This window comes from Indicator indicator, chromosome 9, assembly GCF_027791375.1.
Source record: "Indicator indicator isolate 239-I01 chromosome 9, UM_Iind_1.1, whole genome shotgun sequence".
NCBI lineage: Eukaryota > Metazoa > Chordata > Aves > Piciformes > Indicatoridae > Indicator > Indicator indicator.
This window is the reverse complement of record NC_072018.1, coordinates 17282269-17307465: the sequence shown is the minus strand read 5'-3', so window position 1 is coordinate 17307465 and position 25197 is coordinate 17282269. Positions and strand designations below refer to the sequence as shown.

At 40.9% G+C, this 25197-nt stretch overlaps 1 protein-coding gene across 1 annotated transcript; it reads left to right on the top strand.

The window, feature by feature from the left end:
• Positions 1-3937: 3937 nt before the first annotated feature.
• On the top strand, positions 3938-21017 carry CILK1 (ciliogenesis associated kinase 1). Its single transcript, XM_054383533.1, has 13 exons — positions 3938-4130; positions 6008-6062; positions 8151-8272; positions 10475-10554; positions 11075-11207; positions 11691-11862; positions 12352-12519; positions 14833-15129; positions 16360-16550; positions 17186-17337; positions 18747-18875; positions 20190-20303; positions 20732-21017. The coding sequence occupies exons 1-13, from the start codon at positions 4030-4032 to the stop codon at positions 20884-20886; spliced, it is 1869 nt and encodes a 622-aa protein (XP_054239508.1). The 5' UTR covers positions 3938-4029; the 3' UTR covers positions 20887-21017.
• The last annotated feature ends 4180 nt before the right edge of the window (positions 21018-25197 follow it).

Genomic DNA, 25197 nt, shown 5'->3' with positions numbered 1-25197 from the left:
GGATTGTGCCACCACCTCACTTTGCCATGCAAACGCTGTGAAGTACCTCTGTGCTTTACTTCTAAAACTGTAATGGATACGGTGAAAAAGAAACTAAGACTTACTCAATCGGATATGATGACCGATTGCTCAGAGCCGACGTTTTAGCTCCTGTTTACCTTTCTCTGCCCCTCCCGCCCCGCCTTGGCTTAACCCTACTAGAGCGCTTCTGATGCTCAGGCGATGAAGACTGAAGCTCCAGAGGCAGCGGTTTAAGTATCGGTATTCTTGCCGTGCGTTCACATTTTGGCACTTTTGCGTTCCAGTTTTGTTATGTAACTGCCCTCGGGGATGTGAGAGAGGCCAGTCATCGGGGGACTGTTAATATTTTTTGATGACGTCTAAAGCCCAGCTCAGCCATAATCCCTTCCCTGGGAAGCGGTAGTGCCGAGCTGCTCCCTGTCTCCCGTCTCGGACCCGACAGCTGGCAGTTTGTGTATGCGGGACCCCTAGACTCCTCCCCGAAGCTGAGGCCGCGCCGGCGAAACGCGCGGCGCGGCTGGGCGCGGCGTTTGTTCAGCGGTTCGCTCCGCTGCTGTCGTGGGGCGTTATCCCCCCGCGGGGAGCCCCGCTATTAGTCGGGCGGGGAGCGGCCGGGGAGGGGGGCGCGGCAGGTTGCGCCATGGGCCCGGCGGCCGGCGGTGCTCTGAGCGAGGCCCGCGGCTGCTGTGGGCCGCAGCTTGTCCAAGGCAGTGCGGGCTGAGCGAGGGGGCAGCGGTGGCAGCCGCCGGGGCCGCGGAGCCCCAGTGCCGCCATTAGGGGCCTCTCGCACCGCTTTCGTAGGCCGGCCCGTGGCCCGAGGAGGGAAAACCGGTACGCGGTGAGTACCGCCGTGGGACCGCGATGACCGCGGGGCATGCGCCTCTGCCCGTGGGGTTACTCGAGTGTGTCGGGACCCAGGCGGGAAATCGGTCACCGCCTCGATGTGAAGGCCTGGTGGGAGCTACAATCTGGCCTGTGGCGGCGGACAGCCACGGGGGCCTGTAGCTCGCCTCCTCGCCAACTCATGAATTGCCCGGGTCTTCCTGTTGCTAAGGGGCTAACGCCTCCCAGCGCTCCTGCTGCCTTGGTTTGAAGGTCATGGGGAACTCCCAAAGCCTTCGTTTACAAACAGAGGCTTCTGGGACAACTTCGATTGAAACCCATGGCTTTAAACCGCGCCTTTCTCTCTGCATCCTGTTGAAAGCATCCAACAGTTCCATGTTTCTGCCAGAATACACAAGACATTTTAAAAGGCTCTCGGAGATTGTTTATTGTTTGCATGTTTCAGCTTTGGCCATTTTCACTTTTAAGTTCTCAGCACTGCAGCCCTTTAAGCGGGAGCATATATTTATTTAAAGTACGTGTCGCAAACCAGTAAGTTCGAGATATAGTCAGAAAGTATTCGTGATATGTTAAATTAAGCTTTCTTTTAAAAGGGATTTGCTGGTTGATTTCTGTGGGGAAAAATGTTTATAGGTAGAGTCTTAACACAAAATATGGTGAAAATAAGGTTTTTACTTTTTTCTCTGTAGTATCTTCAACATAGTTTTGCAGTTTATATTTACATCCTCTAACAAAGTAATTTTGCCTAGATTCTAGTTCTATACTAGAATCAAGTCTAGATTGTATATGCTGTCACTCTGCAAACTGTTTGTCAGAGCCTTGTGCTTTTTTCAGTGATGCCAGTGAGGCTCTACTTAGGTGAAACGATATGTGGGTCACGCTTTAGTTCATTCCTAGAGCTAAAGGTGATAGGTATCAGAAAGTGATAAGGACAGGAAATAAATCTTGCAAAGTAAAATAGATTTTTAAAATCAACTTCACTGTGAATCAGTGAATTTTCATACAAAGTCACAGTTAGTTCAGCCGTTGACCTAACACCACAGTGGCCATTAAACCATGTCCTGAAATGCCATGTTTACACGTTTTTTTAACACGTCCAGGGATGGTGACTTCGCCGCCTCCCTGGGCAATCTATTCCAATGCCTGACTACTCTTTCAGTAAAGAAGTATTTCCTAATATCCAATCTACACCTCCACTGATGCAGCCTAGGGCTGTTTATTGTCCTATCACATGTTACTTGGCAGAAGAGACCGATACCCACCTCCTACAACCTTCTTTCAGGTAGTTGTAGAGAGTGATAAGATCTGCCTTCAGCCTCTCCGCAGTTCCTGGAAAGGGACATGTGAATGGTATGCCAGCTGCAGCGTAATGGTCCGTGAATTGTGAGCTATTGCGTCTGATAGGATTACAATTTGAGAACTATTAGCAGAGTGTGTGCTGAAAAATCCACAAGTGCCATCTGTTTCTATTTCAAGTTACTGCATAAAATTATTTGTTTGGATAAATAATACATTCTCAGACTAGAAGACCATGCAAGGTTTTGTTGTTGATTGAAATTTTCAGCACGTATCTGAATAAAGGCCTGGGAGCCAAGGCTTCTGAGTTGCCGTCCAGTTACTTACCAGGTAACGTGGATGCAGAACATTATCTAAACATAGCTTTATGCTATGCAGGTGCACAGCCTGAAAACTAGCCAAAAAGAAACTGATACTCCAGAGTGCTGTTCTTCTGGACAGGCTCTGTGTTCCTTGACAAGCAGTACAAAATACGGGATTAGGCCTCTAATTTAAGGTACTCAATTTTGGTTCCCTGTAGTATGTGGAGAGAAATGGGTACTGGTAGAGGGCAATTCCTCCTGCCTATCTGAGACATCACCCAGTGTTTAAGAGAGTGTGGGAGACACGCTGTTTTTCATACATGATATATAAAATGGGCAAAAAATGTATTAACATAATATTTCCTAATTTTTATTTGTTCCTGTATCAGTATTAGTGGGGTTTATAGGCTTAGGAGACTGAAAACAAAGGATCTTCACAACATCTTGTGTCTACAGGATTGGGAGTCTGCCTTGATGCTAGTTTTGGAGTTCAAGCAACATAATCCCATTAAAATCGTAATTTGGCTTTGTGAAATAAGGCAAGATGGAGAAAATATTTAAAGTGCTACCGAAGGGGAAAAAAAGTGGAAATGTAGTTTAAATGCAGATTACAGAAGACAGAGCCATGAATATCATTGTCCTCTTAGAGTTGTAGAAAAAGAGAATACAGAGACCAGACCCTCATTGCAGAGGAGTTGTGGTTTGTTCCAAATGTATGGTTAATTTAGATAGAACAAGACATGTTTGTTCTGAGCAAAAGTGTAGGAAATACTAGCAACATTTTGATTAAATGAGGGAACAAGAACATTATTGCTTTATTACCTACCATTCTGTTCATGCAGTGCCAGGACAAAAGGTTGAGTAGAGAATTTGATAACAGCCAGTACTTCTAGAGACTGATCCATGCTTAGGGCTACTGTAGTGAAATTAATTTGGTTTTACCTGACATGAATATAATATTCTCCCTCTGAAGATAGTTTAAAGGAATACATATGGCTATATGTCTAACCTAGGACCTTATGGAAAGTCAGGAGATTGTTTTGTGAAATGGTCACTTGCATATCTGATAATTTGGCTAGAAGAGTTTTCCTTCTACCTTCCTGTAATGCTTCACTTTTCTGATAGCAACCTGTTTTCACCAAGCTATGAGACTTTATTTTCTGCTTTTAGCAATGGCTTCTTCCATTAAGGCTGCCTGCAAGCTTGCTGTAAAGTACTTCTAGCTTTTAGCATTAAGAGTGGATTTGGGGAACATACCCAGTCACCTGCAGGCTGGAATCTGGTCAGAGACCAGGACAAGGGTTTGTTCAAAGCTTACATGGAATATCTCTTGGAGGAGAATGGTGTCTGCAAAACAAGTGATCTTGGAAGGGTGTAGCAATCAAACGGATTATGTTCTGTGCTTTCAGACCAAAGGCTAAGTCTTGAAAACATGATTCCTGCAACTGTTCACACTGTCCTGAGTGCTCTATATTTATGCTGCCACAGAAAGAACTGGTTACACTCGGAGAAGAAACGCAGGAAACACTAAGGACTGAAATGCACTTGCAACTAAAGTATCCTCATCATGAATAGGTACACAACTATCAGACAGCTTGGTGATGGGACCTATGGCTCTGTCCTCCTAGGGAGAAGCATTGAATCTGGAGAGTTAATAGCCATTAAAAAGTAAGTACTATCATTTGTTACTTAACAGTGGATGGCGCACGTTTTTCCATTACATGGTCCATATCACTTGGTTGTGCTTATTTGAATACTCACATTCCACACAACATTTGTATTTAAAGTTGTCTTGGGGCAGCATGCAAAGCCTTCTATCCTAAAAAGCCCCACCAGAAGATAAAGAAGATTCAAGGATTGCTGTAACAATGATCTGCTACTATGCAGAGTCAAACATGTATTATGTATATTGTTTAGAATATTCTGCAATGTTGCTTTGCAGCCCCTGCCCTGTTGCTTATATGGAAAATCCATTTCAAGGTCTGATATTTAATGTTAATATTGCAGTGATAATGAACACAATGGATCTCATTTGTCCATTGTCTGTATCTTTATATGCTATTGCATATTAGTCTGTTCAGCTTAGTGTTTTCTTAAAATTCCTTGAGAAATCAGCTTGATTTTCTCTGCTGCTTCAGCAGTGACCTCAGTTTGTAAATGGCTTATTTGTCCTAGTTGTGGTAAGAGACAGTGACAAAGTATTTCGGGCACCTTCCTGGAATTCCAGCCGTGACCCAGGGACATATTTGTCAAAAGAGCTTTCAATACAGTGCTGTTTTGTGTGAACAGTCAATAGCTAGATTTAGCAGCTTTCTAAATCCTCTGTGCTGAGGGAATTTTTCTTGTATCAAATCTTATCAGAGACATCTTTGATTTCAATTTTGCAACATGGTAGAAACCAGACATTTTGGAACAAAACCAGAAGATGGTACTCTCTTAGCTTACATGGTAATGCCCATCCATTACTAAAACCAGAAATGACCTGGTGGCTAAATGCACAAGACAGTAATTGCAGAAGCATTACAAAATACAATACAATAAAATAAAATAAAATCCACACCCCTTCACACAGTGAAGTGCTTGTAATTCTTAAAGTATTCTAATGATGGCAGCTGATTTCGAACTGGAAACCTGCTACTATAACAAGTAATATTGACTTATTATTTAAGTCTGACAAAGACTTGGCTCTTCCGAAGGTTCCGAGCTCCCTTTGAAATCCAGGCTTGAAGCAGTTGGGTATTTTTGTAATCCATGCTCTTCCATGTGTGTATGCGCATGTGAGCCTTCGTCCTGTTGGACCTAAAGCATGGAGTTACATGTGAAAGAACCGAGTCATTATCAAAATGCGTATGAACAAATAGGGCCATATGTTACACACAAACCCTATGTTCAGGATTACATTCTGGCTTAGGAGAGAACAGATCTGCCATACAGTTTGTTTCTATTAGAGCAGAGCTGCTTACAGGCTTGAAAGGAAGGGCAGAATTCAAAAAGCAGTTGGTATTGTAGGTGTGACTCGTAAGGGAGAGAGAAACATGGGGAGCATTGGATAGTGAAGAATGAATGAAATACAACTTGGAGGGGAAAGGCATTGAAACTACAGAGAAATCAAAATAGAGAAGAGGAGTGAGAAGAATTACGGGATTTGAGACCTAGTGAAGTGATTTAATTTGGTCTTCACTAGATTTGCTTCAAAACAGTCTAAGCTGTTCATAAGTGTCATAACCCTTGTTCTTTTTACCACTAAGACTCTACTCCATCACATTACGTACTGGAAAGAAAAAGCATGCCACAACTCGTTGAATGCTCTGAAATTTTTGCAGCAAGACATATATATGAAAAAAGACAATTCTGTGTAATAGCATAAACTTGAGTTGTATTAGAGTGTACTGTGTTTAGAGATTTAAAGTTTTTTTCACAAAGGAGATAACACTTTATATTTTGATGGAAGAACTGAATTGTTAAGGTGTAGTGAGAATTACAGGTCTAAGACCAGCTGATAGCGACCATGCATTAATCAGTTTTTTACCTTTTTACCATTGCAGAATGAAGAGAAAGTTTTATTCCTGGGAAGAATGCATGAACCTTCGAGAGGTTAAGGTACTTGTTTCATTCAATAGCTGACTTTAATTTATCGTGGAGCCATAGAATGGTTTGGGTTGGAAGGGACCTTCAAAGGTCATCTAGTCCAACCTCCCTGAAGTAAGCAGAGACATCCTCCACTAGATCAGGTTGCTCAGAGCCCTGTTGAGCTCTGAGGGATGGGGTGTCAACTACCTTCCTGGGCAACCTGTTTCAATGTTCCACCAGCCTCATGGTAAAGAACTTGTTCCTAACATTCAGTGTAAATCTGCTCTTCTCTAATTTAAAACCATTGCCCCTCATCCTATCACTGCAGGGCTTTGTAAACAGTCCCTCTCCAGCCTTCTTGTAGGTCCTCTTCAGATACTGGAAGGCCACTATTAGGTCTCCCTGGAGCCTTCTTCTCCAGGCTGAACAACCACAGCTCTCCCAGCTTGACCTCATAGGAGAGATGTTCCAGGCCCCTGATCATTTTCATGGCTCTCCTCTGGACCCCTTCCATCAGGTTCATGTCCTTTCTGTGTTGAGGACTCCAGAGCTGGACGCAGTACTCAGGTGAGGTCTTACCAGAGCAAAGCGTCAGAATCACCTCACTCGATCTGCTGTCCAGGCTTCTTTTGATGCAGCCCAGGATGTGACTGGCCTTCTGGGCTGCAAGTGCACACTGTTGGCTGGTGGTCCAGCTTCTCATCCATCAGTACCCCCAAGTCCTTTTCTGCAGGGCTGCTTTCAATTTCATCATCCCCCAGCCAGTACTGATATCTAGGATTGCCCGAACATAGGTGCAGGACCTTACTAACATCAAATTTTTTCCACTTTTTTATCAAAAACTCTCCCCAATATGTGCTGTGGCATACGACATTAATAGTTCTCTTTCCTGGTGCTGCATTCAAACAGGGTGTCTGTAGTCATGTTAATTCTTACTAAGATTCTGTAGCCTTACAAAAATCATTTGGTTGTAGAGAGCTGCTTCCTCCTTGCAGTGAGAGGTGTGTGAGTGAAAAAGCAGAAAACTGGAGTTCATTTGCATTTGTTTTTCAGAGCTTGAGAACACATGCCCATTGCATAGCAGTAACCTCTGTACATGCAGTTGTTTCTAGATAGTTGGTTTGGGAGCAGGCATTTAGCATGAAACTCTGACACCAACAAAGCTTAAGGGTATGTTCTAAGGCTCTCCCTTAATTTCTAGTCCTTACTATCACTGTTCTAAACATATGGAAAACATAGGTCACTTTTCTTAGAGTAGCGTGTGTTGGCACTATGTTGCTACAGCAGGAATGTGGAATACACTGAAAATCTAAAAAGAAGGGTGAAGACACAAGTATGAAATGAGTTGATTTCTTCATAGCAGCTCATATGGGTCTATGTTCAGACAAAAACTGTTGATAACACAGGGATGTGTAAGTTATTGGTGAGCAGTGCTTGCACAACCTCAATCCTTTTTTGCTCTCACAATACCCTGTCAACCAGTAGGCTGAGACTGGGCAAGAGACTGGGTGGGGAACAGGTAGAACAGCCAACTCCAGCTGTCCAAGGGAATTCCCATAGGACATTGGGATCAGCAATAACAGCTGGGGGAAGAATGAGGAAGGGGGGGAAGTTTGGAGTGATGATGTTTGTCTTCCTGAGTAACTGTTCTGCATGATGAAGTTCTTGTCCTGGAGATGGCTGAACTTTCTACCCTTCCAATTCTCTCCCTATCCCACTGAGGGGCAGGAGTAAGCTCAGCTTCCCACCAGGGTTCATCCACAATACCAGGGAAGAATTTCCATGGTTATATGTAGTCTGGAATCTAATCTGGCTATTGCCAGTACAAGTACAAGAAGAGTATGAATTCTGCCAGGTAACTTATGGAGAAAAAGGGATTGTTTTGGTGCCTGCTGTGTGATAACAGATAGCTATCTCTGAATGAATAGCACATTAAATTGATATGTGTACTGTATACGTAGGTTGTGGTACTTGTAGATCTCATCTTCATTCTTAGAGCTGTTTGATTATTAAATATTGAAGAGCTCTTGAAGCCAAATCTTCTGCATTAGTGAGACTTTAATCTTTTTCACTAGAGTAAGACCCTTGTAAAATCCTATTTGTATTTTCTATTTCTAGTCTTTGAAGAAATTAAACCATGCCAATGTAGTAAAGTTGAAAGAAGTTATCAGGGAAAATGATCATCTGTATTTTGTGTTTGAGTACATGAAGGAAAATCTTTATCAGCTAATGAAAGAAAGGTATGTAATGGCATTACCCATTCCTGATATAAATTAATTACTTGTGTAATGTGCTTGTAGCACCCTTGTTACTTGACTTGTGATCATTTATTTAGGGATAGATCACTATGGCTTAAAGCTGTGTGCTGCAGTGGGAGCTGTGGCTCTTATTGAGCATATGCCAGAAAGTTTAGTGAGAATTTCCAGTGTCCCTTCCCAGATTAGCCTGGCAGATAAGCAAACCACTTTTTCGAGAGTTAGGAACTGTGGACTTTTAACAGCCCTTACACTGAGAAGGTGTTGATCCTTTCTAGGGAAGTACTCCAACCAGCAGTACTTTCTCTAATAGATAGTGGTGTTATCACCTCTTCTTTTATGGCTTCCTTAAATATATGAATAACTTAAGAAAGTGGTTGAAATGCTAATCATGAAAGCTCAAATTCTGGTTTGCTTCTAGAAATTATGTTTTTCCTTTTAATTTGAACTGACATGTCCAAAGACTGCCTATTTTATTTGTCAGCATTCTCAAAAAAATCTAGGTTTTTTATGTTTGCTGGAGCATTATTAAACTGCTCATTTTAGCCCTTGGGCCATGATAGTGTCCTCCAGAGAATAATTTGGTGCAAAATAGCTCCCATCTTTGAATTGCTGGCTCAGGAAGCCATTTTCTCTCTATGGACCATAGATGCAGCCTGGGAGATGATGGTAATCTTACTTGATTTAACAAAATAAGGTTATTGTTACAGGATTTCTCTGTGAATACTACATAAAATACCTTTTTAAGAATGAAAATACTATTTACGTGTGCACAGGTATGGAACAACTTCATCTAAATTTGGCACATATATATGGCTGATTGTTAATTATATGGAATGATGAACCTTGAGAAAACAGTTCAAGTGCATAACATACCAACCAATTATTTTCAAGAATTTCTTAGAAATGCTTGATATATCCTACCTCCTTTTGAAAACAAAATGGGCAGGTGCCTGTACAAGTGTGCTACTAACCATATTCTCTACAGTTTAGCTAGGCCCTGGACTGGTTAGACATTGTATAAATCAAGCCTTTCAGAATGTGATTCATTTCCTTAGGTCTTAGTTAAAAGTCTAAGTTAAGCCTTACTCAAAGGAGTAGAGGAAATATGATTCTCTTTCTGCTGTAATTAAAAAAATAAGCAGATATAAAAAGCTAATGGCTCTCAGATTACTATCCCTTACTTACCTTCCATCTGGGTGAAGAGCAGGCTATGACTAAAAACAATCAAAAGAGACTTTTGTGCCCTGGGACGGGTGGTGAGGAATTCCGGGGCGCAGGTTATCTTTTTGTCTCTTCTCCCAGTTGCAGGCAGCCATAGTGGAATAAACAGGTGAATTCAGTCTGTTAATACATGACTCCATAGCTGGAGCCACCATAACAATTTTGGCTTCTTTAACAACGGGTTAATATACAGAACACCTGGCATCACAAATATGTGATGGCCATTTTTTTTTCGAGGTAAATTGAGCTCAGGAAATTAAATAAGGCCCAGACCATCCTCTTCATTCATTGTTCATCTCTTTCTGAATAAAATTGTTACTAATTTCCACCCCGACCCATCTACGCTGTGTTTGGCATGCATAGAGGCAGCTACTACAGAGCTGTTTGATCAGAATCCTCTCTTGGTGAGAGAGGCTATCATTAAACTGCCTTGCATGGTGGCTAATCTACTCACCTGAATACTCAAACTTGAGAAGAGTTTCTTGTTTTCAGTGAGAGCAAATGAGGCTGTTTTTTTCAGACAACAGAATAGAAAGAAGGAGCAAATCAGCTGTTAGATAGTAAGGAAAAGTAAAATTATTGCTTGTATATTCTCTAGAAGAGAGACCAGAGGAAACAATGCAAGAAAAGCACTAAATTAATATGAAAAGCACTAAATTGATATGAACCCATGCTGTCTCAAGGAGTGTGCCTCCTGACCTACAGGTTTGTTAAGGTTTGTCTAGGTTTTGGTGTGGGTTTTTTTCCCTTTTTTAGTTTGCTGCCCCACATAGCCTTAACGTGATACCAGTAGTTCTGCAAATACTGTGTAAATTTTATTGGAAAAATTAACTACATGAGAATGCGTAAAATATGTCTAGCATTTTTATTGTCATTGTTACCTCTTATCTTCGGTCCCTTACATAGCAGAAGCTAATGTGTGAACTTAATCATTAATATTTATTTCTTCCTTTTATCCCACAGAAACAAACTGTTTCCTGAGTCTACAGTTAGGAATATTATGTATCAGATCCTGCAAGGGCTTGCATTTATCCATAAACATGGTAGGTTATGTTTTAGCTAATTCAAACATTTTGAATTGGAGCAAGATAGTATCTGTGTAAGTTTTTTAATGAGTATAGTAACAATTACAGTGCTAGCTTTAGTAAACAGGATGAGCAAAAGAAGGGCACTATATGAGAGATTCCAATTACTGACAGCATTTATCTTTTATGTTTGATACTTTAGTCTGGAGGTTTGCTTTTCTGTAGACTTCCAACACAATTAGAATGAAATTAACATTAAATGGTGCACATTTTTGATGTTAAAGAAGTGTCACTTGAAAGGGAGCTAACTGAATGCTCTGAGTTGTTACAGGATGGTCAACTCACATACTGCTGTTCACAGCCTGACTGAACAACAGTTGCACTGACCAGCTCTGTTGATCACATAAGACTTTAAACTCTGTATTGTGCTAGTCAAGCTTCAGCAGTAAGAACTAAAGCAAAACAATCCTGGTAGAAAATAAAGGCTACAGCTGGTGGTGGCATTGCAGTGTACATCAGTATTTCATTTGAATTTTAGGGTTCTTTCACAGAGACTTGAAACCCGAAAATCTCCTTTGCATGGGACCAGAACTTGTGAAAATAGCAGACTTTGGCTTAGCCCGAGAAATCCGATCTAGACCTCCTTACACGGATTATGTATCCACAAGATGGTAAGTGCTAGCATCGCCTACATTGTGGGAAAATTACCATCATGCCTTTAAAGAAGTATTAAATTTGTGCTGAATGTAATACCACTTTTGATGCCTCCTCTTTATGAAACTTTTATTTAAGCTTGGCATAACTCATAACACTTCAGTTAGTGCATAAGTCATAACACTTCAGTTAGTGAAGGATGGTGTACAGACAGCATCAGCACAGGACCAAAGAGAGAGCCTGATAAGGCAGGTGGGACATGCTGGAATTGCTGCATGTCAGGAAGGCGTAAGAGAGCTTACAATAGATTATGTAGATTTTAAGTCTTCATTCTAGAAGAAAAAAATGAAGTATTATGTATAGGATAGGAGAGGAATTTTTTAAGGGGTGCTTGCTCCTAACAGCAATTAGGGACTAGCCAAACAGTTTGTGTGTGTCTGTTTGAATGTGTTGATTGTTGGGATTTGTTTCTTTTGGTTTTGTTTTGTTTTTCCATACAGGTACAGGGCTCCTGAAGTTCTTTTGAGATCCACCAGCTATAGTTCTCCAATAGATATTTGGGCTGTTGGCTGTATTATGGCAGAAGTTTACACACTAAGGCCTCTCTTCCCAGGCGCCAGTGAAATTGATACTATATTCAAAATTTGCCAAGTTTTGGGGACGCCAAAGAAGGTAACTAAAATGACAATCCACATTGCAATACTAGAGGTGCTCTACAATTCAGAATGGTACATTGTAAACTAAATTAAAACTTACTTTCTCTGAAATAAATAGTATGTAATTATGCTATGAACTCTTGCATTTAGAGGAGGGGAAATAGACCCCTGAACTTCAAACAAAGTCATTAGACTGCGATTTCACTGTGCAGAAATTCCTCTTGCATATTGCAGGTTGAACATATGGTTTAAGTGGCTAGAAACTGGAATCATGGCAAGACTCCTATCTCTTGATACCATTTGTGCTTTTGACTTAACGTGACGTAGAGCAACACTTACCTCTCACCAGAGGTCTGACCTGAAATTTTCCTAGTGAAATCTTTAATATAGTCTATAGTTGAGTGGACACCATCTTGTTTCTGATAGCAGAGTATATGTCAGTGTGCTTCGGTCACTATATTTTACAGCTGAACTATCCTTGTGATTGGAAATCTCATTCTTCCAGAACGACTGGCCTGAAGGCTACCAACTTTCAGCCTCCATGAGTTTTCACTGGCCTCAGTGTGTACCTAACAACCTAAAAACCCTCATACCTAATGCTAGCAGTGAAGCGGTGCAGCTCATGCGGGACATGCTGCAGTGGGACCCCAAAAAGCGGCCAACAGCTAGTCAGGTTTGGTTTTGTTTTCTTTTTCTCACACCTGCATGCGATGCTTCCTTTCACTGCAAGCCACCTTTTGTAACAGTTGCTCAAGCATGCAGTTCTTAGAAGGGAAAAGAGCAGAAGCCAAGAGCAACTTGTAAGACAAAGGGGATTAATTCAAAGAGAGTAATCAGTCTTTTGCATGCAACATCAGCTACATGTAATGTGTGCTCAACAATCAAATGTGTGACTGCAGTGTGTATAAGTAAACCTAAATGAAGTACAATCCAGTCACTGAATAGCAACAGAGCGCAGGTAGGATGTGCAGCTGAAGGTTGTGGTGCTGTTCGTTCCCTGCTATTGAATCACAGCATGGCTGAGATTGGAAGGGGTTTCTGGAGGTCATCTGGTCTAGCCCCTCTGCCATTGTTTAGTCACTAATAATAAAAAAGTGTTGCCTGATTTCAGAGGGAACCTCCTGTGTTTCAGTTTGTGTCTATTACCTCTAGTCCTGTCACTGGGCACCACTGAAGAGCCTGGCTCCATTTTCTTTACACTTTCTCTTTAGGTATTTGCATACTTCAGTAAGATTCCCCTGGCCCCTCTGTTCTCCAGGCTGAACGCTCCCAGCTCACTTAGTCTTTTCTCATATGTGAGATGCTCCAGTCCCTTAATCATCTTTGTGGCCTTCATTGGAGTCTCCATTATGTCTGTCTCCTGCTGTGGAAGCCTAAACTGGACACAGCACTCCAGAGGTAGCCTCACCAGTGCTGAGCAGAATGCCCGCAACCTGCTGGCAGCCCTTGTGCTCATGAAGCTCAGGATGCCATTAGCCTTACTTTCAGCAAGGGCATATTGGCAGCTCATATTCAACTTGGTGTCTACCAAGTTCTTTTCTTTAAAGTTGCTTTCCATGTGATTGACACCAGCATGGAGTTGTTCCTTCTCAGGTGCAGGACTTGCTATTTGCCATTGTTAAACTTGATGAGCTTCCTGTCAGCCCCTTTCTCCAGCCTGGTCAGGTCCCTCTGGATGGCAACGTAATCCCTGAGTTTATCAACCACTCCTACCAGTTTTGTGTCATGAGCAAATTTGTTGAGGATGCACTGTGCACCATTATCAACATCATGTTGAGCAGTATTTGCACCAGTGTTGACCTTTGACATACACTAGTACCTACTGGCCTACAACCAGACTTTGTTCCACTGACAACCACCCTTTGGGTCTGGCTATTCAGACAGCTTTCAGTCCACTTCACTGTCTGCTCATCCATCCCAGTGTTGCCTGGATAAATTCATTTATGCAGAGCAGTTTGCAGGAGCAGTCTCAGCTCAGCTGCACTGTAGATAGGTCCAAACATCCTGTCCATAAGCATAGCCCAAGTCACCAGTATTGTACATCTCATGGGCTGGTTGTTGTTGGCAGTAGCTAGTGATTTAAGGTACCAGTGCTGTAGTGGCAGTACCCAGCTAATGAAATGAACAGGACACTTTTTGAAAAACATGTGATTGTGGGTTCAAATCTGACTCCACTATGGCCATAGCTGAGTCTTTGTGATTGTATTAGGCCCCCAGTACAAGTTGTAGTAAAAAACTTAAAAGCTGTTGAATCTCTAAAGCAGTTAAAAAGTAAAATAGATAAAAGAATTCTCAAAGGTAATGAAAAGCAAAAAATATTGCCTACAACTTGGTGTCAGGAGCCATTAACAAGTGCTTTACAGTAAGGTATGAATATGATGACGAATCTGAGCTTTTGGAAGCTTTTTGCAGTGAGAGATTTTTGGGAAGGGAAGTTGAGTATTCTTGAAACAGCAAGGTTAATTAATTTCTTTACTGACAACTCCTTAATTACATGTAAGACAGGATAAAGGTATTTTTACCAAAACGTCTTCCAAAAAAGAGAGAGGCTAATTTTTGTAAGGGACATACTTTCATTTGATTCAGTCTTGGAAGTGGAGCATAGAAGAGATGGGATGTTTCAGGGGTCATTCAGGTCTTGTTGGCTGAACCTTTGATGACAGATGTGCGCACACACAGACAGCACGTAATGAAACGTGCATCTAGATGTCATATGCGTGATTAAGTATGTTACTCCTGCAGAACCTTTTCTTTTGTACAAGTCCACAGGGCATTTGATAACTTGCTATCTGTTGAAACTTTGCTACTATTGCGGCATTGTTCTGAAGTAGATTGTGCTCACTTGAATCTAGTGTTGAGAGATGGGTCTTCTGCTGTTTCTTGCCCCAGAAAATAGGAAATCAAATCTGTACTCTCTCCTAGGGCTAAGATAAGTTAAAAACTCTGGTTTCCTAAGTTGGATCCTAACATCTTCATTATGTTTTAGGCACTTCGATATCCATACTTCCAGGTTGGGCATGCCCTGGGAATTCAGGAGCTGGGGAAACAAAAGGAACTGCATAATAAATCATCTTCACACATTAAGCCTGTCCCTCCAGCCCAACCTCCTCCAAAACCTCATGCCCGCATTTCGTCAAGGCCTTTTCAACAAAGCCAGTCCTCTCAGCATTTGGTGTACCCATACAAGACAGACAACTCTGGCGCTGAGCACAGTAACTACTTACAGGAGGACAAGTCTAAACAGGTTCTTTTGCCAGCAATTCACAGTAAGATTCCTCAGCAGGTAAAAGTCCATCTAGCATAAGATATGCTTCCCGATAGACTGCCTTATTTTTTCCACTACTTGTGCTTCTTTTTCTTGTTCTCATTCAAGGTTCTTGTTATTTACTAAAAGGACAGGAAATGGGAATAGTTAGAACTTCCTGGTAGAAACTGGATGTTACTCTATTGAAATCTAAATCAAACTGCTGTAAAACAAGCAGGTCATGTACTCATTTCAAAGCCATTTTAGAGTTCCTGTTGTTGTAAAGCAACCCTTAAAGGATCATACTGTGATTTCATAGGAGTAAAAAGAATATATAGTGGTCAGAATATTAATAGGATTGATGCTAGAGAGAAAAAGCATTAAGCTAAATAGTATTGAAATAAGGGAGAGGAGGGCTATTGCTTTCATCCATTTAAGGAGATTTATGTGACTGAGAGTCCCTTTGGGGTTCTGTACTGGCCATGGGAATCAACAAATTCTTGCAGCATAAGAACCTACCATTTCTGTTGCTGATACAAGAGGACTGGATTTGTGGGACAGACAGTGAGACAGTGTGAATGCTGCTGCCAGGAGATCAATCTCAAGTAGGGTCCATACTGGTCATGTACAGAATCACACAAGGTTGAAATGTACTGATGAGCTTAAATGGCTGAAAAGGCAATTTCTACCTCTGCTGTCCTGCAAAAAAAAAGAAAAAAAAGGCATTTTAAAAAATGTCTAGGCACAGGCTTCTGGACACATCAATGTGCATGCAGTTCTGTACTCTCAGGATGGGCCAAGAAATAAAAATGGAGTGTGAGATAATTGTTGGAGAGGTCTATAATGAAACATAAGATAGAACCGGTTTTGAGAGCTAAGAAATTTACTATCAGTTCAAGTTACCTTATTACAAGATGAAATTTCTTATAAGATGAGGCTCCATCCTTGGAGACATTCAAGGTCATACTTGATGTGGCTCTGAGCGACCTGATTGAGTTGGAGATGTCTCTGCTTACTGCATGGGATTTGGACTAGATGACCTAGAGGTCCCTTTCAATCCAGTGCCTTCTATGATTGTATGACTCTGTGAAATGTAAAAGATACATACTAACATCTGCATAGGCTTAAGAATGTGTTCTTAGCATGTTTGGTGAAAGATTAGGAATCTGCTGTTACAGCTCTTCCACCACTATTACTCTTTGAAATAGCAAAAAAAAAAAAGTCCTCTTTGTTACTGTCACCAAGTTTTCTTATCAATCTTTATAACAGAAAACATCTGCTGGGACTGAGAATATAAATGGTGAACTTCAACCAAAAGCTAGGCGAAGATGGGGACATCTTGCTAGAACAGCAAAGAATTCTGAAGATTGGAGTGATGTGGATGACCATGATTTCAGCTCTTCCGTCACAAGGGTGGACTTGATAAACAAGAAGAGGCAGAGTGATGAAACTCTTCGTAGGTAAGTTGGTTTCATTTATGTCCGTGTGCTTCACCTCCTTTTTCATACTGTTGCTCTTTATGGTTTCTGTGGGTCTAGCAGCACAAGCATATATGCAGGCTGATGGAAGGACACACAGCTTGTCTCTCTTCTGCTTTGCCTTGGCTGCATGTCGAATGTTGGCCTTTGACTTGCGGCACGTTTTGTGATAGACAGAGCACCCTTCAATACAATTCCTTGTTCATTTTTCTCCACTGAAAATCATGCATTGCTTAAGTCTTTCCAAGCTACTGTTTGAAAATGTGCTTTGAGATATGAAACATTTTAACATATTTTACACATAATAAAGTGTTTTGGGTGATTCTAAGCTGAAGTTCCCGTGGATCATACACAGCAGAGAAAAACTTACTGAATGATTTATAAATACTTTAAAAGTAGTAGATAAGGGTACCAGAACTTCAAATTTGATTTTCTGGGGCACTTGTATTGCCTCAGGCTGAAAACATTCCCTGTTGTCTGTATGTTTACAATGTGTCTGTATGTAGCAAACAGTGTGAGGAAATAATTCCTGGAGACAGGATGGAGATGAAAAGGCTAACTGTGGATAAGCATATGCCATCAGAATTGGACTAAGTGTAGCAATTTTGGGATTGTAGATTTGAAAGCATTTTGGACCTGAGGCCTTCAGATGCCATAGGCTCTGGCAACAGTGCACCTTCCCATGCCACCTTTCAGCGGCAGGATACTCCCACACTGCGAGTTTCTGCAGCAAAGCAGCACTACTTGAGGCATTCCAGATATCTACCTGGTGAGTAAAAAATACTTATTTCTTTTTCTTCCTGTAATTCCAACAGCAGTATGAAATAGTCATTGGTACGTAAGGCTTTATCCTTTGAGATTGTGGAGGGGAGGCCTACTGCTTAAAGAAAATGAGAAGAGCAAGAGCTCTGCTAGTGTAGATGGCCATGATTCAAACTACATTCTTGCAATCTAGCAACTGAGATAAACACAGCTTATAAGAAAGGATATAATTGTCAGTACCTCTTCATCCTGAGGGATACTTTTTTATACTTTGAAGTGTGTTAGAAGATGGCTGTTAATGTGCCAAGCTATTCCCTGCTTCCCTGAGGGTAAGACTGGTTCTCTAGAATGGAAAAGAAAGTGCCCTAGGTTTACCTCATGACTATGTAATATCATGAACAACAGAAGCTAAGTATTAGTGGCAATACCTTTTGCTGTAGATTGGAGTTAAATGGAATGCAAATGCATGTCTTTATAGATGAAGCATGCCTGTCTTCATGTTAACCTCTGCTATACAGAGACCAGCACTGGGCCAGAGTGAAGTACAGAAGGTGAACAGCATGTCTACCTGTGTTTAAAATGACCTGAATATTAATGTATCCTCTTTCATAATTTCTGTTCATAAAGGCAGTGTTAGCTGTTCATTTGTAGTACTAATACTTAAAAATTAATTATGTAGACTAGAAGGTATTGTGACTCATGTCTTTTTTTCCTGAAACCATTAATTTCAATGACTTTCAAATTAGATCACTGAAGTAGAGTTTTGGTAGATAGGAGTTGTGTTGCTGGAGCAGGTTGTAAAACACATTGCTCCCAAGCCTGCTTTTGCTTTACCATAGATTGTGAACACAACCTTCATATTACATACTCTGCTTAAATACAGGATGTATATAAAGTACAGGTACTATGTGACACATGAACTCTACTGCAAACTGTTTGCAAACTGTGGTTTCAGTAGGCAGACCAAAGAAGAGTACAATGCTATAAGAAATGTAATCTCACATTATTTACTCTCAGGTTATCTTGTCACTGTTTGGCTACAAGTTGTAAAATGTTGTTTAACTTGTAAAATGTTGTTTCATGTGAAGCATGGCCTTAGTTTACTTAGGACAGTTCTGTACCCTTCTGTGAGTTGAGAATGTTTGTGGCCTTGAGGTAAGACTCCTGTCCATAAGGAGCCATTAATGCTAGATGAAGTACTTACACCACTATCTTGCAGGATTAGGGACTATGGTTTATTGTAGCATTCCTGTATGAGGGGATGGGAGGTAACCCAGAAGCATGTTAAGAGTGAAAAAGTTTCAGTGAAGTTCCCTGAACCAGACACCTGCTTTAAGCTTGTGCATCAGATGGAGCAAATGCAGTCCTGTGGACCAAGAGATTTCAAGCACGGCAACTTTTGCATTTTTGTAATAGGACTAAGCACAAGGAATAGCACAGTCTCCACTTCAAACAAAGAGTCTATTCCATCGAATTCCTGGCCCAGTTCTGGTTTGCCTGGGAAAGCTTCTGGTTTGGGAGGAGATATTAACAGGATGAATTCAGGTAAGAAGCTGTGTTTTACACTCTGAGAAAAGATAAGAGGTGATGTCTCCACAGTTTCTGGCAGCTCACCCCTTTCTAATACATTGTCAGCTCCAAAGAGAGTGGTTCTGTGTTCTTTCTGTCCAAATCAGTTAGGTTCCGTGGATTTGGAGACTGCCTTAAACTCAAGCACAGTACTTTCTTCTAATGAATCCCTAAAAGTCTGTTTTGAAGTACCACATGCATAGAAGGTTGAACAATTTAGGTCTGTTCAACCTGAAGTACTTCATCTTGCCTTCGGTTTCCTACACCAGTTTTTGTAAGTCATGCTTTCAGGTTTCCCATTAGCCCAGCGTGGTGCAAAAAGTGCCTATCCTAGAGGAGGAAGCTGCTCTAAATTGAACTAGCTGTACACACCACACTTGTTATGTGAGTAAAGCAAATAAAAACTATCAGTTGTCATTGTGTCTTTTAACTGATGATGTTTAAAACGGTGAAATAATTGTAGCTTTAAAGAATCCAGACAAAAAGCACAACTCCACCCATTTTCTTTAGATTTTGGGGGAGTTTGGTGTTTCAAGTATCTAATCCCTATTATTTGAAGTAATATATTTGTAGATTTTTACATTAACTTTTACTAGATATACATAAATAGGTTGATGTTTGTGGATCATATCTATGTATTTCCTCTCTAAGTCTGCTTTGGCTTCAGGTTTTTGTGTTACAGTTCTGCAGTGCAGTACTTGTTTTGCATTTGTTGTTACGCAAATGTTTGATTAAGAAAACTTTTGTTAGGTTGCAGCCTATAGGAACATTTTGGGCCATTAGAAACTCTGGTTTAAAAAAATTTAAAAAAATTAAAATTTTGGATGTAATGGAATCAGAACACTCTTCTTAAGGATTCCAGATGCGAGGATGCTGTAAATACTAAGCTACATGAGAACCTCTATATATGTAGGACATGTCTCCTTCCTGGCTTTACTACAAGGTTTTTCCTTCTTTTGTAGTTGCAGATTTTACCTTTTTCTACTTATTACCCACATCATTTCCCACAATGTGCTTTGCTCTACTACTCTAGAATATTATAGGCTTATGTGTGATGGTTCTGGTCTGTGCATGGTAACTTTAGTGTCCATCTACACTAGACTGTGTTATTTATAACTTCTAGTTCCTGTTTCCACAGCTTATCCTACAGGTCATTCACTTCTGTTCCTGCTCATCCTAAGGACAAGGCTTGATATTGAATATGACCTATCAGTGCAAATCTTTGACATCTCTTCCTAGTAAGGGAGATCCATTGTGTTGAGCTCAAGTGTTCCTTGCCATTTCTTTCAGGACCGATAGGCTCAAGCAATCTAACTGGTGGTTATATCCCTTCATTTCTGAAGAAGGAAGTAGGCTCTGCTGGGCAGAGGGTTCAGTTAGCACCAGTTGTGGATCCATCTTCTAGTAAGTATAGTACTAGAATTGTCTTGGTCCCTTGCTCATTATTCTGGTAATGCTGTGTATATGCAGCACTGAGTACTTACCTTTGCTTTACTTGGAAATATTTGGCTCACTAGAAGCACAGAGTTGCAGAACTTCCTAGGGAGAAGGATTTGGGTTATTTTTACTTTATTTATGAATATGTGTTGTTATCGACAACATAATTCACATGGACTAGAGACTGGCATGAAAGCTGGCACGGAATTCACACTTGTCGAATCAGTGACATAAATACTCCTTGTCCAATCCACTGTGTCACATCAGCAAATTCTGTTAAAAAGGAGCCTTATTTACTGAAGAAATGAGGATCTGGACCTGCATCCACTTGCTGTTCAGTGTGGTCAGCTATTCACAGAACCTTTATGTCATGACACTTTTCTTTTGTCCTTTAGATTATGCTTCTCTGAAGTCAGTAAGACCTCATCTTGGGCAGCCATCATTCAATTCACCTACAAAAAACACACCAAGGTTAATGTCTTTCCCACCACCAGCTCAGCCAGTCCATGGGCGTGTTGACTGGTCTGCAAAGTATGGTGCTCACCGGTGACACCTGGAAGTGCTCTCCAAACCAGTGTGTGTTTCCCATGAAGTGGTGGCTAGCTAATGAGACAATTTGATACTATTTTATATAACTGTACATTTAAAAGAGGGAGATCTTCTATGAATGAGAGATTTTGAAGGGGGTTTGTACTTTTATTTGTATTAATTTGAATGCAGTCTTGTACCTTTTTGTATAAAATGGTTTTGTTACATAATTTGGTCCAGTTATTTTCATAAATCTGATACATTTTGTATATATGGCTTAGGGAGTTTGGCATTTTTATATGATAAATTTTTATGATGAGCCTTTTTAAAATTTAACTTTTTCTTTATTAGATTCAACTTTTTAATAAAAGTGAATTTTAAAAAAAGGCAAAATGGTGCAATATTGCAATGGAAGTGCTAAGGAAGGGGCATTCATTAGAGATTTTTCTGATGGTTATGTGCTAAATGAGGCTGTGTAATTTCGGTGATGCTGCATCTTCATGCCATGCTTTGGTTGTCCTATACTCATTTGCTTTGTACTAACATTAAAGGAATAAGTGACTAACAGTCTAAACTCTACTTTGCAGTCATTGAGAGACTGCTGAAAGTCAGTGATGGGCTTGTTTTTTAAATTTATTTTTGCCTTTAAAAGGTTTTTGTTGGACTGTTATCCAGCTTTCCAGCTTCATTCTTGTGCTTTCACCAAACTTGGGGAATCTTCTTGTTTAGTGAACGGTAAATACCCTTCTGTACATCTGTTCACTGGCATTGCTTTTTTGTCCTGCTTCACAGTTGTTTCTTGGCATTGTTCATTATGAAAAAGAGTGAGGACCTACCTCTGTTAAATTCATTTAAATGTTTTAAAGAGAACAGGATTCTATTTCTTATTTTGTTGTTGTTGTGAATATAGATCTGAAGAAAGACTTGAGACAGTATTAACAATTATAAAGCTGGTTTCACAGTAACAAAATATTGATACGCCAACAGCAGAGTTGAAGGAGACAATATCTGTGCAGCTGACTTACTTTTCACAAATGTTTTAAATCACTTCTGGAAAAAAAAGCAATGCAGAGGAAATGAGTCAGTTTAAGACTTCCTTTAGTTCCTCTTCACTTCAATAGGTCTTCACCTACAATGTGGAGAATATGTCAGCTTCTGTAGACTTGACCCCTGGGCACAACTGGTTAAAAACAGGACCTTGCCTGATCCTTCTGACAAAACCTTCTAAAATTGGGTTGCTTTCAAAGACGCTGATGCAGCTTTTTGAAATCCAGTTTAACTCTGTTTATAAGGTAAAATGAGGTATCAAGTTTTAGAGAAAAGAAAATAGCCCCATAATCTGGTTTAAATCTGTGCTGGAAAGGAGTGCCAGAGTCTAGCCATTAGCAAAAGATTCATTCAGATCACAGTCAGCATTTGGCTGCACCTCCTTCCACAAAGGGAAGAGAAAACAGTACAGTGCTCTGAGGAACACCTTTTATAGCTGCCTTTTGGAACAGCACCACCAAAGCTGAAGTATGCTGTGAAAATGCATTTTCCTGCAGAAGTGTACAGAAATGCAAAATGCTCAGCCTTTCTGAGCTCATTTCGTGAACCGAAGAGGCAGATTGTGTGAGACTTAAATCCAGTCTAAATGGATCAGAGCAAGTATGTTTCTCAGCACCTGCCCATTTTGAAGGAGCTGAATGGGTAGTGTGTCACAGTGACTCCTGTGGGATTTGCTAGCACCCGCCAGAGCAGCCACTGTGGACTGGAGACTGATAACACGCACCGGCTTTTGCAGCACGTCCCATGAAGAACATGTGGGACTTCAACTAGAGCTGGCTACTGGCTCAGTGCTGTGAGGAGCACTGGCCACTGTTTGCTTTTATGTGCTCAGTTCACATTGAGACAGCAGAGGACAAAAAGGGAGCAAAAGGGTCTATGCATTAAAAAAAAAGCATACATATAAGACTTACACATGCCAACAGCTATTCTGTTACTTGTTCATGGCAAGTACTAACTCCACACCATACCTAACTGCTTCCAAAGCAGAGATGCTAGTTCAGAGCAGTAAAATAAAGCAGCCATTTGATTTCTAAAGCACACACTAGTGGTGTCTTAGGGTAAGGGGAAAGGAAAATATGTATATTTGTGTTAGAAATGGAAAGACAGTTGTTTCTCTTGGTGGGAAAAAAAAAACCAACTGTATGTCTAGATAAAATTTAATTTATCTTATCACTGAAAACTTGGTCTCAAGAGGGAACACCCTGAACCTATGCCACGTATCCCTGGACCTAAACAGGCAATTAACCAGTCTGTTCCATATGCTTAATTTCTACTAGTGGAAACAGGAGATGAACAAGTCACAAGACCAGGCTGCTGAGACTTGGATTCATTCTACCTAACTGCAGGCACCTAAGTGTGAGCTTCTTTGTTTTGACCTGCCTTGTTAAACCACTGGTGAGTGAGAATCCTCTCCAGAGAAATTTGGTTCATCTGTGAACTTCATAGCTGTCTGGAGATGCCTGTGTCTCTCCACTAAGCGTAGGGACTGCTCCACATGTTTAAAGTAATACAGGATGGATCTGAACTTGGCCTGTAACCTCTGAGAATTTATCAGCCCAGCAGCGTATTTTTTTTCACTAGCATTCAAGTTTTGGTCAGTCCAGCAAAGATTAGAAAAAGAAGTAGTATTTGATTTTGCATATCTCCCCCTTTCCCAGATTAAAGCCTCTGTTTTGGAAAGAACCTGGTAATCTTGATAATCAGAATCACTTTTGCTAGTTTTAACTTACTGCGATGGAAAATTAGCAAAGTGTAATAGTAGCAGTTGCAGCCTTTACTCAATAAATTCCAATTGAAGCTGGAGAAGGTTCTTTCTGAGTAAGGACTGAATTGACTGAGCTGTGTATTTTACTGTGCTGTCACAGTGTGCAGTACAGATATGGAAAAGATGTAGGCCTTTATTGTACTGCAATCTGGATGAGCAGCTTATCTGAGAATTTATCCTATGTAACCTATTATTATGTGGTTTAATATTTAGCAGTATCTTTATGCAAAATGTTTTTTGGCATTCTACTGTTTACATTTTCTCAGGCTTATGCATAACATGTAATAATGATTGTTGGAAAGAAACGATCCTGACAGTGGACTCATTCACTTGTGTCATCCAGATTTTCCTAGAAGTATTGTGTAAGTGCCATGATGTTAGCAAAAGAGTATCCCAAGCCAGAAAACCCACTTCCATGATATTTCTCTGTCTAATAAGGCTGTTGATATAAGCAGGATATTTCATATTGAAAGGAGATTTTTGAACTGAGATGGAAGGAGAGAGTGGAATTGTCAGTAAAGAAATAACAGTTCTTGTTTATTCAGTGGTTTTGTTCAAAAATACCATAAATGTTTATTTCATTCCTTCTGTGTCAAGTCTCCTGCTCAGAATAAAAGTACTCCTGAAGAACTATTGACTGACTAGAGTCTCAATATATTTTTCTAGCTTTAATAAAAGCCCCTCCCATCCCTTTTTCTAAGTGGCCTAAAATTAATTGTGGAGGTGATGGCCTAGATGAAAAATGCATTTACATATGCAAGGATGCCATATTGTAACTGGCATGTGTGTTGCCAGTCTCATTGAAGAGAATAAAAAGTGCTTTTATAAGTATATTAGCAGTAAACAAAGAGCTAGGGAGAATGTCCACCCACTACTGGGTGTAGGAGAGAACCTGGTGACTGAAGACAAGGAAAAGCCTGAGCTGCTAAACAGCTACTTTGCCTCAGTGTTTGTTAGTGACACCATTTGCTCCATGAGGGTTCAGCCCCTGGAACTGGAAGACAGAGATGGGGTGCAGAAAGCAGCCCCCACAATCCAGGAGGAAACGACCAATGGTCTGTTGTGCTGCTTAGATGTGCACAAGTGTATGAGACCAGATGGGATCCACGCAGGCAGGAGCTGGCAGATGTGCTCACCAAGCTGCTCACCATTACTTATCAACAGTCCTGGCTGACTGGGGAGGTCACAGTTGACTGGATTCTGGCACATGTGACACCCATCTACCAGAAGAGCCAAAAGGATGATCCAGGGAACTACAGGCCTGCCAGTCTGACCTCAGTGCCAGGGAAGGTTATGGAACAGGTCCTTCTGAGTGCCATCACATGGCACATACAACCAGGTGATCAGGCCCAGTCAGCATGGGTTTATGAAAGGCAAGTCCTGCCCGACTGATCTTCTACAATAAAGTGACCTGCCTAGTGGATGGGGGAAGTACCATGGGCATTGTCTACCTGGACTTTAATAAAGCCTTTGACACTGTTTCCCACAGCATTCTCCTTCAGATACTCGGGGCACAAGGCT